Source organism: Macaca nemestrina, chromosome 7 (assembly GCF_043159975.1).
Source record: "Macaca nemestrina isolate mMacNem1 chromosome 7, mMacNem.hap1, whole genome shotgun sequence".
In the NCBI taxonomy this organism is placed as follows: domain Eukaryota; kingdom Metazoa; phylum Chordata; class Mammalia; order Primates; family Cercopithecidae; genus Macaca; species Macaca nemestrina.
The window spans coordinates 6,707,621-6,725,879 of record NC_092131.1 but is presented as its reverse complement, the minus strand read 5'-3'; the positions used below and the strand labels follow the sequence as shown (position 1 = coordinate 6,725,879).

Below are 18,259 nucleotides of genomic sequence, written 5' to 3'. Positions count from 1 at the left end.
TTGAGGGGTTCCTTTGTGCTGTGTCCACTGCATCTGTGGCAGACATTGCATGGTGGCCTCTTCTCAATACTGCATCAGGCCTCAGAGGGCTTCCTGGAGGTGATGCTAGCGAGAGCAAAGAGACACCGGCTCTAACATCAGCCCTCTCCAAGGTACCTGAAAAGATGGTTGACCATAGAACATGCGCTATCTCTGTGTCGTATGTAATATGGTCCACGTCTTCTCAATATCAAATTCAGTCACAGAGGGCTTCCCAGAGACAGGCAAAGTCACCTTCGTGGGAGACACACTGATCTGGCTTCAGCACCATTCTATAGTACTTGGAGAGATGGTAGAGCAAAAAGCGTATGCACTGTTGAATGACAGATGTAGCACGGTCCACTCATTCTCAGCATCAGGCAGCCCTGGGGCTTCCTGGAGGCCTTGCCGACTTGAGAGCCGGGCCTGCGTGGTAGCCACTGTGCAGTGCAGGTCACCGGGTGGTTGGCTGCAGACCCTGTCCTTTATTTATTACATTGGCCATTTGGTCCACCAGCCAAGAACTCAGCACCGGTCCCAGCCTTACAGGGCATCCTGGAGGTGGTAGTGGCATTGGATGTGAGTTTGTGGTCACTGTCACGTTGCCGGTGGCTGGTAGTTCATGATGCACATTGTGAGGGCTTTCTGGAGGTGATAGCAGGTGAAAGGAAGAGAGCCAGGGGTCACCGTCACTTCCTGGCATTTGAAGATGCGGTTGACCATGGTGTGTACGCTTTATTTATAACGTAGGACACATGGTCTACTTCTTCTCAATATCACAACTCGCCTCGGAAGACTTCCAGGAGGTGATATCAGCTTTGAGGAAGAGCCACTGTCCTGGTGTCAGTACGGCTGCTGCTTGGTACTTGGAGAGAGGTGGTCCGTGGCGCGTTCGCTTTATTTATGGCGCACATTACACGGTCGACCTCTTTGCAGTATCTAATCCCGCCTTGCAAGCTTTCCTGGAGCTAACATCAACTGCGGGGGGAGGGGGGGCACTAGATCTGCGCTCAGTGCAACCCAGCGGGGTTTGTGATGTGTTTGTCTTGTGTGTGACGATAACTCACGTGTGGCAGCCTTCTTCTCAGCACACTGCTCTGGCTTGGCGGCAGGGTTAACTTGCGGACAAGGAGCGTGGTGTCAGCACGTGCCTGGATACGTGAGATGGTTGACCAGAGAGCACACGCTTTATATGTGCCGTTTGTGACCTGGTCCACTACCCCTCAGTATCTAATGCCCCCTTGGAGAACTTCCTGGAAGAGGTGTCAACTTTTGGGGAAAGAGACAATAAACCGGGGCCGGCTGCACTCTGCTAGACTCTGAAGAGAGCATCTGCGAGGCGTTCGCGTCACGTGTACCAAATGTGGCTGAATTGGACTGATTTTCACTCCAGTCTCTTTCCTTGGAGGGCTTCCCAGATGTGGAAGCATCCAAGTTCAAGGGGAGGGGCATGCTGTCTATACCATCCTCAAATCCTCGAGTGATCAGCTGACCTGGGTGTGTGCCCTTCTATTTACAACCAAGGGCACCTGGCCCGCCTCACCTCAGTATCCACTAGGTCCTTAGCAGGACCTTTGGTGGAGTCAGCCTTGGTTTGGGGCATCTGTGCCTCTCTTGAGTAACTGAGAAAACATGGCCCTGGGGGTTAACCCTAAATGTGATAGCTCCCGTGACCAGCCTTTCTATGGCATCACCACCTCTGGCTGTGATGTCAATTTCAAGGCATGCCGTGGGGTCTGCTCCACTGGGGTACTTGGACAGGTGGTTGGCGAGCAGCATGCATCCAACTCTTGGCTTCCTCCAGCAAATCTACTAACTAACGCTCAGTGTGCAATTCCATATTTAACAGGACTTCCAGGACTGAATGTCAAGTTTGGGGAAGAATCAGTGGTGTTCCTTGTCAGTGTGAATCAGTGGTACCTGAAGGGAGGTTTTCTGGGTCTCTGTTTCTTTAATGAGGATGAAACACACCTGGTTAACCTCTTTTCCAGTATCAAATCCCGTCTTGGAGGCCTTCTGGTCCAGACCTCAGCTTCAGGGAAGGGCGTTACTCTCAGCTCCAGTTCACTGGACAGAAATCTATGGTTAACCACAAAGCCTGTGCCGTATGATTTTGACTGATGTCATCTGTTCTACTAACCCCAGTGTCCAATCCGGATTTAACAGGACTTCCAGGACTGAATGTCAGGTTTGGGGAAGGAATCAGTGATGTTCTTGTCAGTGTGAATCAGTGGTACCTGAAGGGAGGTTTTCTGGGTCTCTGTTTCTTTACTGAGGATGAAACACACCTGGTTAACCTCTTTTCCAGTATCAGTCCCCACCTTGGAGGCCTTCTGGTCCAGACCTCAGCTTCAGGGAAGGGGTGCTCTGGGCATAAATAAGTAGACATGAGCAAATGGTGACTGCTAAGCGTGCTCCATGTTTCTGAATTTTGCCACCAATTGCACTAACCCTCAATGTCTTATCCCTTCTTAGGAGGACTTTTCAATGTGGTGGCAGCCTGGGGGAAGACAGTATCACCACGAAGTGTCATGGAACATGCAGGTGAGTCGTCTGTGGTTGCCTTCGTCGTGCTCCCAATGGATCGTGTGTGTCATTCAGGCTCTTTTGGCATCAGCCCCTGCTGCTGGGGGATGCCTGGTTCTTGCCACACTCAGTGATGGGCTTGAATGAGCCAAGCCCACCGCAGGGGAATGCCAGTTTGATGGGAATCATGCCCTGGACAGACAGCGCAGGTGTCCTGCACACCTGTCCCCAGCCTGCAGTTTATTCTGAAAGGATGTCCTGAGTATAATGACACCTTAGAGAAGAAAAGCTGATTCTGAGGTCAAGAGGAGACCTCGGGGACCCTGGAATTGGCCTAAGTTGGGACCTGTTTATTTCTAACAGGAATTGTGGAGTTGACTTATTTTAAGTCTGGAGAAATCCTTGATGTCATGCCAACTTGAGGGGAGGGCATTGTCATCAGCCCCGATCCAGGGGAAGGAAGTGGATGGCCCACCATGGGGCCCCCAGGAACACACCTGCTTCACTGACCAGCACATCTGACCCATCCTTGGGGTTTTGTTTCTGCAGATGGTTCTTCTTTGGGGTGCTTGAGGAGAGGTTTCCTTTGGCATATCTATTTCTTTTATACAAATCATTTCTGCGGACCACTCTTCAGTATCAAACACACCAGCTCAGAAGGCTTTGGGATAAGACAGTAGTTGTCAAGCCCCTGGCCAGGGTGAGTGGGCCGGAGATGGGTGCTTCTCCTGTTCTGAGCATCCTGTCTGGCAGTAATGCTTGGTGCCCGATCCTTTCCAGGAGGACTTCCTGGAGGTGATGCCGGCCTCTGGGGAAGGAAGTGGCTCCCTGCTAGCTCTAAGGCCAAGGCACAGAAGTAGGTTTTGCTGGTGCTGCATTTGTTTTGATGGCACTTAGTTGTGACTGTGGGTCCTCAGCTCATCCATGGCATTTGGGGAGGGGACTTGTGGGGAAGGAGGGTGTCAGGTTCTAGAGAAGGCCAGGTCTTTCCATCTCAACCTTGCTTTTTATAACCAGAGACAGAACATATGAGGTAGCACCAATGACCACCGTTGCCAACTCTTCCTACTAGCTGATACCCAAACACCGTTCCTTCCAGCCGAAAAGGGCCCTCATAAAGAGAGGGCAGAGAGAGAGAGTGTCAAGGCCATGTGACAGCGAGCAGTGTGCTGTTGCCTCTGGCGTATTCAGGTTAGGCGGCTGCTGAGTCCATGCAGATTGGGTGCTCTGCTGGCTACACAGGGGTCAAAGGACAGGTGGCAAGGGTGCAGAGCCATGGAATCCTCCTGGAGGTGACACCGACGTTGGTGAAGATTCGGCAGTTTTGTTTGGATTTTTTTGTTTGTTTTTTGATCAGTGCTAATTGTCGATACTCGAAGGAGAGGTTGTCCATGTTGTCTTCTCTTTATTTATGATGAAACATACACGGGAAACCTCTTCTTTAGTATCAAATCCCACCCTGGAGGCACTTCCTGTTCCTGATGCAGCCTTCAGGGAGGGACGTTGCCGGCTCCTGTCTCGGTGGGCGCAAGCGAGGCCGACGGCTTGCCGTGTGTCCCAGGGGTGCGGCTCTCAGGCCCAGCGGTCCCGCGGAGGCCCCTGGGAGGGCAGCTGAGTCTGGAGAAGGGCCTGTGCTTCTGTGGTTGAGGGAGGTCACTCATTGTGGTGTGTGCCTATTTATTGACTCACGGTGGGTGGTGCCTCTTCAGTGTGAGGTCTTGCTCAGATGGCCTTCTGGACACGCCAGCCGTGTCATTGAAGGGACGATGGTGCCATCTGCTCTCCAGGGTAGCTGAGGGGATGGTAGACCGGTGACGTGCACTTCATTTACGATGTAGGTCACCCGTTTGACTATCCACCAGCGCCCGGTCCATCTGTGGGATGACATCTTGGTGCACATGGCAACTTTGGAGAAGATGTGGGAGGACGTGGGGCTCATGGGACTCTGCAGGATTTCAGGAGGGGTTTCCCTTTGGGGGCTCCTCCTCCCACCTCCTTAAAGTCAATATAAGCAATCATCAGTGAATAATCTCTCTTTTGGTTTCAAATCCCGCCCAGGAGGGCTGACAGCCTGAGCACAGACAATGCCAGGACCGAGGAGGCCTCAGCTTCAGTGCCCCAGCAGGGAAAGGCCCACCTCACACCACATGCTGACTGCAGGAGGTGTGTGGGGGGGGCCTGGTGCAGGGGTGTCGTTATCCTTGGAAGGGTTTGAGGAGTGGTTTTGTGTGTGTAGGACAGGGCAAGTGTTGGGAGAGCTGTGGTTGTTGTGGCCACTTTACTCTGTGCTACATGAAGAGGGGCTGTCTGACAAAGCTTGCCATGTGTCTGATGAATGCTACATGGTCCATCTCTTTTCCACAGGAGGACTTCCTGGACATGAAGCTAGATTCTGGCAGTGCCACTGGTGTCGGCGACACTCCTGGTGAGTCGTGGGTGGGGGACTGAGGAGCTGGCGGCGTGATTGAGATGAGCCCTCCCTGTGTCGAGACCACTCAGAATCCAGCCACTCCCGAGGCGGCATTCAGCCCATGCTTGGGGAAGGCTTTGCTGTCGTTGCTCACCTCTGTCTGTGGTTCAGCTCTGACTGCCTTACAAGGCCCGAGATGCCCTGGATGCTCTCAGTGTCAGACTCTGGAAGATGTGTCCCGGCTGTGACACGCGCTGCGGGGAGGGCTGTTGGCGTCAGGTCCATGGAGAGGTATGGGAGCGGATATCTTGTCTGAGAGCAGACGTTCTGTTTCGGGTGTGTGTCCTGGTCCGTTCATCCTCAGCCTCCCTCCCATTCCTAGGATGACTTGTGGAGAGAAGGCCTGCTCTGGAGTCTGAAGGTGAGACCCACAGCTCTCACCCCGCCCTTGGGATATTCCCACGGCTACGGCAGAAGCACAAGAAAGTGACTAGAAACGCAGAAACTCCTTAAGGCCAAGGCTGGGAACTGCTGTGTTTCCACGCGTAGATCATTGACCAGAATAAATTACGTGGTTGAGCCCAAGGCAAGGGGCAGGGGGGCACACTCCACCCGGGAGGAGGTTGCGGTGAGGTGTGAATGCATGAACTGGGGAGGCCGGGCCACCAGGAGAGTTGTCCACGTGGCCCACCTGAGGACTTGGGCTTTATTCATTGCTCATTCATCCCTCCCTAACCCGCAGCTCCGATCTGCCATGGGGGCACTTCTCGGGCTCCAGCTGGTCGATGGTGGTGACACTGTGTCAGGACCTCTGGTCATTCCATCTGTTTGAGGCAAACATTAAAAAATGCCTTGTGGTACTCGTTCTGTGAAGACGTCCTTGGCTGAGGGGCTCCATCAGGGCAGGCACTTTGCTGTTTGCCCCTGAAGGGTAGGTGGTAGAGCTCATCGATCTTATCTGGGGAGTTATTGTGACTCTCCTGGTCCCTGCTTATCTGTCCTCAGGAGGACTTTTAGGATGCCAAACTAGTGTTTCTGTGCCATTGTCATTCTGTGATCCTGGAGGAGACTTTGTTATTGATGAATTGAACACATCCTGCCCACAAGCACCTCCAGGACACAGTGCCACCTGTACAGAGGGGGCAGACCTGTTAGAAGTCTCCGAGGTCTTGAGGTGGGTTGTATGCAGGGCCATATCTTTGTCACCCATTGCCCGGTGTGCATCAGGACCCATGTGTTCTCAGGAAGCCTACAGAAGTGATACCAGTCGCGGAGAAGCAGTGCTGTCAACGGTGCTGACGTGCGGTACTTAATGAGAAGTTGCCCGTGTCTTTTTCGCTTTATTTGTGACGAAACATTCGCGGTGCACTTCTTTTTCAGTATCCTATTCTGCCTTGAAGACGTCTTGGTTCGGGTGCCAACTTCAGGGAAGGCACATGGGCCCCTGTAGTGGATGCTGGTCAGGACCTCCCCACCCCATGTCTTTTCTCCCTTCCTAAATTTCCCCTGGTTTTTTTTTAATGAAAGCTCCCCTCTTCCCACCATGTGCTTTGATTGCATTGACCCTGCCCGACTTCCTTCACTAGCCCAGGCTTGAGTGAATCTCTTGATCTCTTCTTCTTTGCCACTGCAATTGCTTCCAGAATAGGCTCCTGACCCCACTGAGCCAGTGAAAGGCAAGGAGATGTTTGCTGTGGCTTCTGGGAAAGAAACTGTTTCTCCCTTTTCTATGATAGCTGCCAGAGTAGACACTGTCTATTCCATTCAGCTGGTAACAGACAGTGAACTTTGATGTGAGCTTCGAAGGTCCTACAGCCATTTAAGGACTAAGAGGAGAGGGCTTGGTGCCGCACAGACACAGAAGAGGGAGTCTGTACCATGAAAGGCATCTTGGAGACCTAGAGAAGAGCCTGGGTGATATCATTTGAGCCCCTAGATCAAACCCTGCCTGAAGCTTGCTCTGTCTCTGTACTTTTTAGTTATATAAGTCTATACATCCCTTACTTGTTTAAGCCAGTTTGAGTTAGATTTTATCTTACTTGCAATACAAACAGATGATACCACAGTGTGTTTTCCAGTGTGACCGGGAAAGCCTGCATTTTTTGGATTATGTGTTTCTCACGGTTTGCCTATCTATCTTCAGCGTCCTATTTAAGGCAGGGTCTTTGTGAAAGGTGACTTTTCTTATGGACTTATGCTTTCAAAGCTTTGTCTTAGTGATTTAATTTATGGTTGACAAATGATGCACAATTACCGTGTTTTGTGTCCAGCAATGGATCACTGGGTCCTCTCTGGAAGGCCTGAAGGGTGGTGGGCCCCAGAACTTCTGCCCTGATTCACTCTCCCTGGAATCCACCTCTCCCTGGGAGGCTGCCCTTCAAGTGATGCGGATTTGGGGAAGCTGTTGTCCTTTCCTGGCCCCTGCTGTCCTTTGGCTTTCTGTGGGTTGGTTGTATTTGTCACAACTCACACCAAACTGTCAAGTGTTTTAGAAGCAAGCCATGCCTCCAGGGAACCCAGAGCACCTTAGGGAGGAGGCATGGTGGTCAGGACCATGCAAGGTGCACAGATAGATGGGTCCACCGAGAGCCGGGGCTGCCTTAGTGGTTTGTTTCTCCTAATTCGATATCTTTGTCTTCCCATCTCTGAAGAGGAGAACTTCCTGGAACCACGGACTCATGGAGGAGATTCCATTTTTGGGTCCAGGAACATCCCATTTTCTCCATTTGTGGGTTTGATAGTAAACATTCCAAAAGCCGTCTGCCCTGATTATTGAATTCTGCCCATGAAGACTTCCTGGGATCCCGAAGTAAAGGGAGTCTAGGATCGGTTTGCTTTATCTGTGATCTGTGGTGACTGTCCGCCTCTGCTCAGTGTCAGCCCAGCCCTTCGCAGCATGCCCCCCGCCTACCTTGGGTTAGCCAACACCTGATGCTTTTAGGCTTAATTGAGCATAAGTTTGATTGGTGGTGTCTGCCCAGCCCTGCCCCCACGCCCTGACCCTTCGTGTCCCTTCACGCCCAGGTGTGCCGCTGGTGGGGAGGACGTGCTCATCTCTGGTACCTGAAAAGAAGTTGCCCATGTTATTTTCGCTTTATATGTGACGAAACAAACATGGTGCACTTCTTTTTCGGTATCAAATCTCTCCTTGAAGAGCCTCCATCCCTGATGGACCCTGAGCATGGGACCTGGTGTCACTACCTCTCTTGGTATGTACATGGAGGATTTGTCCTGGCAGCCCCTCGGTCACTCTGCGTGTTGGTGGGCTCAGGGACCATGCTCAGTCCTCAGTCCACGCCCACCTCTCGGAACAGGCACAGTTGGCGAGGCCTCAGCCACATGCCAGCTCCCTGCTGCAAGGGAGGCTGGGGAGACGCACTCCCAGGCTCCACCGAGAAGCGTTCCCCAGCATTTGAGAAGAGTTCAGATTATAGCAGCCAAAAACAAAATAAAAAAGGAAGCAGCTGCCACAACCACAAAAACAAATAAGCAATGAAGACCCCCGCCCCCATCCGCTCTGTGCAGAGGTGCGAGGCGGTGGCTGAAGGGGACATGAGGACGTGCCACCTGGTGGACTGCCACCCGCACCTCCACAGAAGAATTGATTGGGGGTAGCAATTGTGGCAGAAGTCGTCCCTGTGGTTCTGGGGGACAGGATTTCCCAGAGTGAGGATTCACCGGAGTCTAATCCTCCTAGCCCCACTCTTTCTTTTCTTTTCTTTTTTCTTTTTTTTTTTTTTTGACACGGAGTCTCACACTGTCACCTGGGCTGGAGTGCAATGGCTCGATCTCGGCTCACTGCAACCTCTGCCTCCCAGGTTCAAGCGATTCTCCTGCCTCAGCCTTCCAAGTAGCTGGGATTCCAGGCGCCCGCCACTAGGCCCGGCTAATGTTTTGTATTTTTAGTAGAGACGGGGTTTCACTATGTTGGCCAGACTGATCTTGAACTCCTGACCTCGTGATCCACGCCCGCCTCGGCCTCCCAAAGTGCTGGGATTACAGGCACAATCCACTGCGCCCGAGCCCCACCCCATTCTTTCTAGGTGCCAGTCCTGCCTCTGAGAGATGTGCTCCTTGATGGCCAACAGCAGAGAGACGTTGGTGTCTGACGTTGGTGTCTGCCCCAAGCTGGGAGCAGTGAACAATGGCTGATGGCAGAACACATGCCTTCCCGAAGACACTGCTATCCGGGTGTCCAGTCCCCACATCCAGTCTGTCCTTGGGCCCTGGAAGAGAAGTTTCCCCGGTGTGTTCATTTTATCTGTGACAAATCATTTCTGGCCAGTCTTTTTGCAGTATCAAATCCCACTTGAAGGGAAAGGCTGTTTGAGCTGGGAGCTTTGGGGGCATCAGCAGTTCTCTGGGGTGAGTGATGGGTGTTGCCCAGAGGGCATGTGTGCCAGCACCATGGCCACCTGGTCCTCTGAACCTCAGCATCCCTGTCCCCTAGGAGGGCTTCCCGGAGCTCTGCCAGCCAGAACTAGAGGCTGTGGGACTGCTCTCTGGGTTACACTTTGGTACTGGAGGAGAGGTTCTCTGTGTTTCTTCCCTTTATTTATGGTGAAAACTATGGTGCACTTCTATTTGAGAATCATGTGCCATCAGGAAAGCCCAGAACCCACTTCTGGGAGGAGATGCTAACGGCAGTCCGTTGGTGGCACTGGGACCATGCTGGCCTCAGCAGGTGCCCTCTGGACAGTGGGCAGCTGCTCCACCCATCCCCTGGGCTCTGGCCTCCCTCCAGAGAACTTCCTGGTGGCAGAAACATGTTGGAGAGGCAGCACCAGTCTTCATGTCGGGAAATTCCATCAAGAAAGGCTATCCAAGCTGTGGCCTGCACAGTCAACCCGTTTTACTCATTTGAGCGCCACCCTTCTACATGATGGGGCGCCCACTTCAGGGAAGGCGCAGCTGTGGGAGCAGAAGGCAGGCCACACAGTCTGTATGTGACACGTGCCACTTGGCCTGAGGACCTCTGGAGGGGACACTGGTTCTGAGTCCCCTGTGGAAGGGGAAGCATAGTTGTTGGATGACGTGGCATGGACAGTTCTCTTCCGACCAGAGCCTCGTCTCTCATCGAGGAGGGCTTCTGCTCTCTGCTGCTTATGTCAGGAGAGGGCCACTGTTGCCTCCACCACCTCAGGTACGTCGGAGGGAGACCTTGAGGAAGCATTGCGTCTCCGACGGTGCGTGTCCCTGTGTGTTAACGCTTGCCGTCTGTTTCCTTTGCAGAAAGACCCCCTGGGCTCTGGAAGAGAGACGGGACCCCAGAAGCTGTCCAGGAATGGTTGGAGGGAGGTTGTTGGTGATGTATTCACTCTGTGTGGCAGATACCCCACAGTGGACCTCCTAAAGCACTGAACGCCTCCTTGAAGGACGTGACATGGGGTCAAGTTCAGGAACGTGGTGTGGGTGTCTGTCAGCCCCTCACTGAGGGTATGTATGCAGATGGTGGAACAGATGGCAAGTATTTTCCTTCATTTGTTTCTTCTTTTGAGAATTGAGAATTTATTGAATGAACATGTAATCCTGTTTCCTAAGGTAAATCTATACGTAAAAATTTAGGTCCTACACCACCAATTTCTTATTAAGAAATGGACCAAGAAATGTGAACAAAACCATATGTAGCACAGTTTTCAGATTTTTAAAAGAATGTCAAAATATACACTGTCTTGTCTCTTGATTCCCAAAGCTTAAACTCTAAAGAATAGGGAAGACATAGGTATACACTGGAAAAAAAATGGCAAATAAGTGAGGAGGATGGGAATTTTTATGACTACATGGGAGACACACTGAATTTTTTTTTTTTTTTTTTTTGAGACGGAGCCTCATACTGTCGCCCAGGCTAGAGTGCAGTGGCATGATCTCGGCTCACTGCAAGCTCCGCCTCCCGGGTTCATGCCATTCTCCGGCCTCAGCCTCCTGGGTAACTGGGACTACAGGCGCCCGCCACCACGCCTGGGTAATTTTTTTGTATTTTTAGTAGAGATGGGGTTTCACCATTTTAGCCAGATGATCTCGATCTTCTGACCTCGTGATCCGCCCACCTCGGCCTCCCAAAGTGCTGGGATTACAGGCGCCCACCACTGTGCCCAGCTAATTTTTATATTTTTAGTAGAGACAGGGTTTTACCATGTTGGCCAGGTTGGTTTTGAACTCCTGACCTCAGGTGATCCGTCCACCTCGGCTTCCCAAAGTTCTGGGATTATAGGCGTCAGCCACCGCGTCCGGCCAGCAACTTTTTGCATCTAAAAGGTGAATGTTCCTTCTATGCTTACAGGATTTATGGTTAATCACGGAGGAAGTACCATCAGGGAAGCCCATTCCAGGAGGAAGTGGGAAGGGGGCAGGTGAAAAAAGCGGAAGAAACCAATTAGGGGCATATCCAATTAAGGACAAGTCCTGTCCTGAGCAGGGTTGCTGCAGCCAGATCCCCCAGCAGGGCCTGGGGAGTCAGCTGCACCTAGAGCTGAGGGCCGGGGCGGACACGGATGTGTTAGTTCACTAGCCTGGGTACCCTAGCCAGGCCCCTCAGGGAGGGATGCCAGCCCCTCGGAAGGGACAGCCTGTGGGCTGACCTTTGTCCCAACACACAGGAAGAAGAGTTCCTTGGCTGATTACTACACCTATCCCAGCTCTTCCAGGCTGCCGGTGTTTCAGTTACCAAAATAAGACCCCCAAGCCCAGCCAGCAGCTGTTCCTCAATTCCATGTCCCCCTCCTTCAGGACCATCCTGCCAAGACCCACTCCTGGGGACATGAATGATGTCTGGCCACAGAGAATACATGTTTATGACTCAGACCGTTTGATTCCCTAACCAGCCATGTCCCATTGGTCCTCAACAGGGCCTCATGGAGGCAGCCGTGACCTGGGGAAAGTGGCCTTGCTCTGGCTGGTACGGGCAGAATGCTTGTCCATGTAGATTTGCTTTATTTATGCCAAATTGTGCTTTGAGGCTTCGGAGAATCAGACTTGCTTCCTCAACAAGCTGTGGCTGTAGGGGAGGGGCTGGCGAATTGCAGACAACGGGTGTTATCTGGTCCGTTCTCTAATCCATTTGCCAGTAGGAGGAACGCCTAACTCTGCATGTGTGAGAGGTAGTGGTTTTTAAGTACAAGACTGTTTTGAACCAATTCCAGCTTTAGAGAAGTGAGATGGGTGTAGGTTGTCCGTGTGTGGAATGTGAATGGAGGGTTGGACATGGAGCATACGCTTTGCCTGTGGAGAATGTGACCCGGTCCTCAGTACTGAAGCCATTTTAGGGGCATTTCCTGGAGTGATGACACCTTTGCGAGATACGGTTTGAGTCTGGGATTATTGGTCCTTTATTTTTAACTCTGGGAGGCATGTGTTGTCGCTATTTTAGTAAGTCTCTGCATCCAGTCCACCCCAAAAATGATTTTTCTGCAAGCTGCAATCATTTTTTGTAGAGGGTGGTGGTGGTAGGGGCTGGTGAGCATCATGTTTTGCTACCTCTCGGTTATATTTAAAGAGACATTGTTTTTGACCTGTTTGCCTATTCCTCAGTCTGTCACACTGACGTGACCAGTCCTGCAGATGGAAACTTTCTGGACACAAGCTTCACTTTCTGGAAGATTATTGGGTATCCTTCTCCCTCCAAGGTATGTGAAGGACGCTCCAGCCCACAGTTACGTGACGTTGGTCATTAGGTGCCTTGGGAGGGCTTCATGGAGGCAATGCTGACTTTAGGAACCTGACAGGCTTATTTTCTTTTTTTTTTTTATATTTTTGGAGTTTAAAGCATGGAATCCCTACTCTGCCTGCTTTACTTATGGCAAATTTTTGATGAACATTCACTTTTTTTTGTTTTTTTTTTTTTCAGAATTAAATGCTACTTTGGAAACGCTCTTGACCGTGAAATCTCCATTAGGGAAGAGACCTTAGGGTTACTGCCACCCAGACGAGTGACAGCAGGGCAGACCCCAAACCTACGCGTGCCTACGTAGGAGTTCCATCTCTGGATGTGAAGAGGCGGGGGTGGGCCCTGCGCTTCCCATGTGGGACTCAAAGCACTCACCTGCTTCCATTACCTTCTCTCTTTGATGAGTCATGTTTGGGTTTGTGTTCTCCAGGGCTGTTCCAACTTTTCGCATCTAAAAGGTGGATGTTCCTTCTATGCTTACAGGATTTATGGTTAATCATAGAGGAAAATCCACATTGTCAGTATCTAAGGCCGCTTTTAAAATATTTCTGAACATTTCTGAGAGGAAGGTTAGCCCCTGGCCCCATGCAGAGAGTGATGGAAGGTGAATCCCAGAACCTAAGCTCTTGTTAGCAAGGTCTGTCCTGGGACATGTGTCCTCCGCAGGGCGCACGTCACTGCTGCTAGCCCGGGAGGCCCCTGCCGACTGCACCTGTCCTGTGCTGTCTTTAATCTTGATAGATTGTGCTTAGGTTCATGCTTTCCAGGACTCAATCCTTCTTTGGTATTTAAAAGGTGGATATTCCTTCTATGTTTATGTTATTTATGGTTAAACATAGAGGAAATTCCACGTTTTCAGTATCAAATGCTGCTTGGAAACATTCCTGGACTGAAACCACCATCAGGGAAGAGACAATAAAGTCCCCCCCCCAATCCAGGGTAAGTGGAAAGTCGGTGGACCCCAGAACATGTGCTGAATTCGTGCCATATGTCTGTGGACCACCTGCCCATCTTGAGAAGACCCCTCTCGCGAGCTGCCCGCTCAGCCAAGCGTCTGGGCTCTGTCGTCAGTTTCTCCATGAGGCCGAATGCTCTCCTCTGTGTTATGCTACTTTTGTGTTTGATGGATTGTACTTAGGTTCGTGCTTTCCGGGATGAAACCTTCTTTGGTATTTAAAAGGTAGATTTTCCTTCTATGGTTACGTGTTTGATGGTTAATCATAGAGGAAAATCCACGTTTTCAGTATCAAATGCTGCCTTGGGATCATGGCTGGACGGAAGCCACCAGCTGGGACGTGAGGTGGGGCTGAGCCCTCCAGGGTAAGTGGAAAGATGGTGGGCCGCAGAACATGTGCTGAGTTCGTGCCATATGTCTGCTGACCATCACCTTTAGAAGCCCCCTTTCGCTGAGGAGCCAGCTGGGCACACAGGCTGTGGTGTGTTGTCACGGCTACGCCATGGGACTGAAAACGGTTGCTTTGCTGTCTTGCTTCCATTTTCCATGAACTGCGTTCAGATTTGTCCTTTCCAGAGCCCAGTCCTTCTTTGGTATTTAAAACGTGGATATTCCTTCTATGTTTACGTGATTCCTGGTTAATCATAGAGGAAAATCCATGTTTTCAGTATCAAATGCTGCTTTGGAAATGCTTCCGGAAGAGACCGTAGGGCCTGATTAGGTGCAAAGATGGTGGGCCGCGCGTCGTATCTGAATGTATGGGGTGCGCCTGAGAACCATCTTGAGATGCCAACTTGGTGAAGATTAAATTGTGGGTCTTGTGGTGCCAGTTTTTCTGTGGAAGCTCGTCTGCCTCATGTGACTTTCTTTTCTGATGACTCAAGCACAGGTGCGCGTTTTCCTGGATGGAATCCTTCTTTGGTATTTAAAAGGTAGATTCTCCTTCTATGAGTACATTATTTATGATTAATCATAGAGGAAAATCCACGTTTTCAGTATCAAATGCTGCTTTGAAAACCTCGGAGGACGTGAAGTCGCCATGGAAGAAGGGATGCCATCTGTACCCCTCTCGGGTACAGGACGGACAGATACAGAATTGTACTTTGTGTGAAATACGCCGTCAGCTTCTCTGCTGTTTGCTCACTGCCCCGGGCGCGTGCATAATGTGTTGTTACAAGGCTATGTTCTCAGTATTGCCTCATTGACCTTGAACGAAGTTTGTTCTCTGTGTGTTTACCATGATTGCTATGCATTTTCTGGAATGAACCTCTTTTTCTGTGACTAGTTGTACCTTAGAGAATACCTGAGTGGGCTGTCAGGGGCTATGGAAGGAATAGACTTACGATTCACCCGCAGGCCTGCACTTCACACCTCGGTGTGCTGCCCTCACCATGCAGATCCCATCTGTGTCTCTCAGGCTTGCTCCTGGAGCTGGTGGCAACTTAGTCACAGTGAAAATGGCCTTCTGTCACTGCCATCATTTGCTGCTTGAAGAGAGGTAATCCTCTCTGCTTTTGGTTTACTTGCAATGATTATACAAAGGCAGACTCTCTAGGGAGCAAATCCTGCCTCGGAAGCCTTCTTGGGAACAAGGCTGACTCCAGCAATCTGTCAGATGGCCAGGATAGCCCTGGGGTGTGGATGGTTGACCACAAGGCACGTGCCTCTGTCTTGCTGTTTGTGACCTGGTTCTCTGACCCTCTTCATCTCATGCGTCCTTCCGAGAACATTCTGGAAGAGATGCTGGCTTTGGAGATGATATAAGGTTTTCTTTTCAGAACACCTGTTCTGCTTAGAAAAAAGGGGCCTCCCTTGGCCGGGCATGGTGGTTCACGCTTGTAATCCCAGCCCTTTGGGAGGCTGAGACGGTGGATGGCTTAAGCCCAGGAGTTCAAAACTAGCTTGGGCAACTGGGCAAAAACCCGTCTCTGCAAAAAATACAAAAATTAGCTGGGCGTCATGGTGTGTGCCTGTGGTCCCAGTACTTAGGAGGCTGAGGCTGGAGGATCACTTGAGCCTGGGAGTTGGGAGATTGCAGTGAGCCAAGATCGTGCCACTGCACTTCAGTCTGGCTGAAAGAGACCCCTGTCTCAAAAAAATAAGTTTAAAAAAAAAAAAGAAAGAACAAAGGGCCTCCCTGGATGGGCCCTGCTCATCACAAGGCATCCGTGGGCTGCTACTCCGGCAGGTCTGCCCAGCATGATGCCAGCCTCTGAGAAGAGGTCTTCTGGTCAATGCATCTCCCCGATACATGAAAGAATGACTGTCAGCAAAGTCAATGTCTAATGTAGACGTGGGTCATCTGGTCCACCCACTCTCCATACCTAGCCCATCCTTAGAGTGACTTTTGGACCTCACTGTCCACTTGAGGGAAGGCTACTCCACAGGAAGGAGGCTCCAGAGCACCCAGTGTGGCTACGGCACTTGCTACTGGGACCTCTAAGCCCCACTACTCTCTTAGTCCATAGGCGTCCTTTGGGGATTCTTGCCAATGGGAAGACCCTTGGATTCCTGATGTTAGTATCTGTTTATTCAGAGAGAGTTGGCCCATGAGAATCTCATTTTCCTTTGAAGAATCTTGCCAATACTTTTGAGTAACAACTAGATGAATACTTTTGAGTAACAACTAACTGCTCAGATGGCTTTCTGAGTACAATGCCAAATTCAGGAGAAGGGACACTTGTCATAGTGCTGCTTTGTGATTTGCAAATGGAATGTGCTGGATTTCTGTTTCTCTTTTTTCTTTAATGATGCATGTTACTGCATCTTCTAACCTCCCTTAGCCAGTGTTCACCAGGAGGGCTTCCTGGAGGCAGTGGCTTTGGGCAGAGGCAGAGGTTCTTCTCCCAGGGTATTTTTGCAGGCCCTAAAGGGATTTCAGTCGTTTTACATTTACATTATTTCAAATGGTACAGGATTGCCTGTCTTTTGGTAACCAATCCTGTCTTGAAGAGATGCTGGGAAGTAAAGTCAACTGCATGGCAGGCCCAGCTCCAGGGACAGCCAGATGAGGCTTGTCACCTGGCCCCTCCCACTTGATCTCAGGCCTCACAGGAGGAGATGTCCACTCCAGCGAAGACCTGGCGTGATCCTCACCTGCTCTTCGAGCCACTCTTTGGTACTTGAAGAGAGGATACCCTTTGTATGTTCACTTGATTAATGGTGAATATACAGGGGGAGACTCTTATTTGCGTATCAAACTCTGTCGGGGAAGGCGCTCAGACCCTGCTGTCTCCAGGACAAAGCCGTGGATGTCAGCCCGTCTCAGGTACGGCCTGGCTTCCCTGTCTGGGAAACGTGAGCTTGGCTGTGATCTTGGCCCTTGGGTTCTGCCTTTGCCCTCTGTGCTGGTTCTTCCTGTGGACTCCCCAGAGGCAGCGGGAGAGGAGGGTCCTTTTTGTGTGCACTGAGTTTAATGGTGGTTTGCTTTTTTAAGGATAAATCACACGGATCTGCCTCTTCTCCATACCAAGTCATACCCAGAAGGCTTCCTGCTTCCGGCACTAACCTCGCACCTCTCTGGACACATGAATGGGTGGTGGAGGGTGGAGCACGGAGCCGATGCTGCTGATCACCTGCTACTCCCCTAACCTGCTACTCCCTGGTGGGCTTCGTCCTTGAGAGAGTGTCAGCCTTGAGGGAAGGACATGGATGTCAGGCTGTTCTAAGGCAAGTGACTGGTGGAGCTCCCTGAGCCTGCCTGTGCCCTCTGGGACTGTTGCTGGACTCCAATGGCCAGTCCTCGGAGCACATTGTCCAGTGGATTGCACCTGAGTGTGCCTTGGGCAGGTGTGTCTGGTCTTCAGGACTCCTTTGTCCCCAGTGTCTGATGCTGGGGCCCTCTTTTTGTTTGTTTTGAGGCAGGTGCAGGTGACACATTCTTGGATCTGGTCATCTCTAGGACAGCCAGCCTCAGAGGAGGGACAGTGTCTCAGCACTCTCCAGCTCTGAGAATGCCTGCAGATGCCCTCTTCTCTGATGAGTCCATGTCTTCCAGGGCTGAGGCCTCACACCCCATGCCCCTTTGGAGAAAGGTGATGGTTCCATTGTCCATGTAGCTTGTGGGTGTTTGAAGCAGGTTCACCCATGCATGCTGAGTACATTGATAGTCATGCCCACCTGTTCTGTTGTTTAGAAGCCAATCTAACTGCAGGGAGTCCTGGATGTGCCACCTTTCAGGGCCATGCCACCACCTGCAAGGTGCAGGCCCAGCTCCAGGGTCAGCCAGATGGGGCTTGTCACCTGGCCCCTCCCCCTTGGTCTCAGGCCTCACAGGAGGAGATGTCCGCTCCCGTGAAGACCTGGCGTGGTCCTCACCTGCTCTTCGAGCCGCTCTTTGGTACTTGAAGAGAGGATACCCTTTGTATGTTCACTTGATTAATGGTGAATATACAGGGGGAGACTCTTATTTGCGTATCAAACTCTGTCGGGGAAGACGCTCGGACCCTGCTCTCTCCGGGACAAAGCCGCGGATGTCAACCCGTCTCAGGTACGGCCTGGCTTTCCTGTCTGGGAACGTGAGCTTGGCTGTGATCCTGGCCCTTGGGTTCTGCCTTTGCCCTCTGTGCTGGTTCTTCCTGTGGACTCCCTGGAGGCAGCAGAAGAGGGGGGTCCTTTTTGTGTGCACCGAGTTTAATGGTGGTTTGCATTTTTAAGGATAAATCACACATCGATCTGACTCTTTTTG

At 51.3% G+C, this 18,259-nt stretch overlaps 1 protein-coding gene across 50 annotated transcripts in view; it reads left to right on the top strand.

The window, feature by feature from the left end:
* The window catches only part of LOC105467408 (uncharacterized), a 153,689-nt gene extending 135,430 nt beyond the window's left edge, over positions 1-18,259 (top strand). For 48 of the 50 annotated variants that reach the window (XR_011625520.1, XR_011625516.1, XR_011625506.1 and 45 more), the window contains one exon: positions 1-18,259. This exon is cut by the window's left edge. Coding sequence is in view for 2 of the 50 variants with exons in the window: in XM_071099585.1 (XP_070955686.1) it covers positions 2,494-2,562; positions 4,603-4,759 (226 nt within the window). In the remaining 48 variants the exon portion in view is untranslated. The other 2 variants (XM_071099586.1, XM_071099585.1) reach the window with 2 other exon arrangements.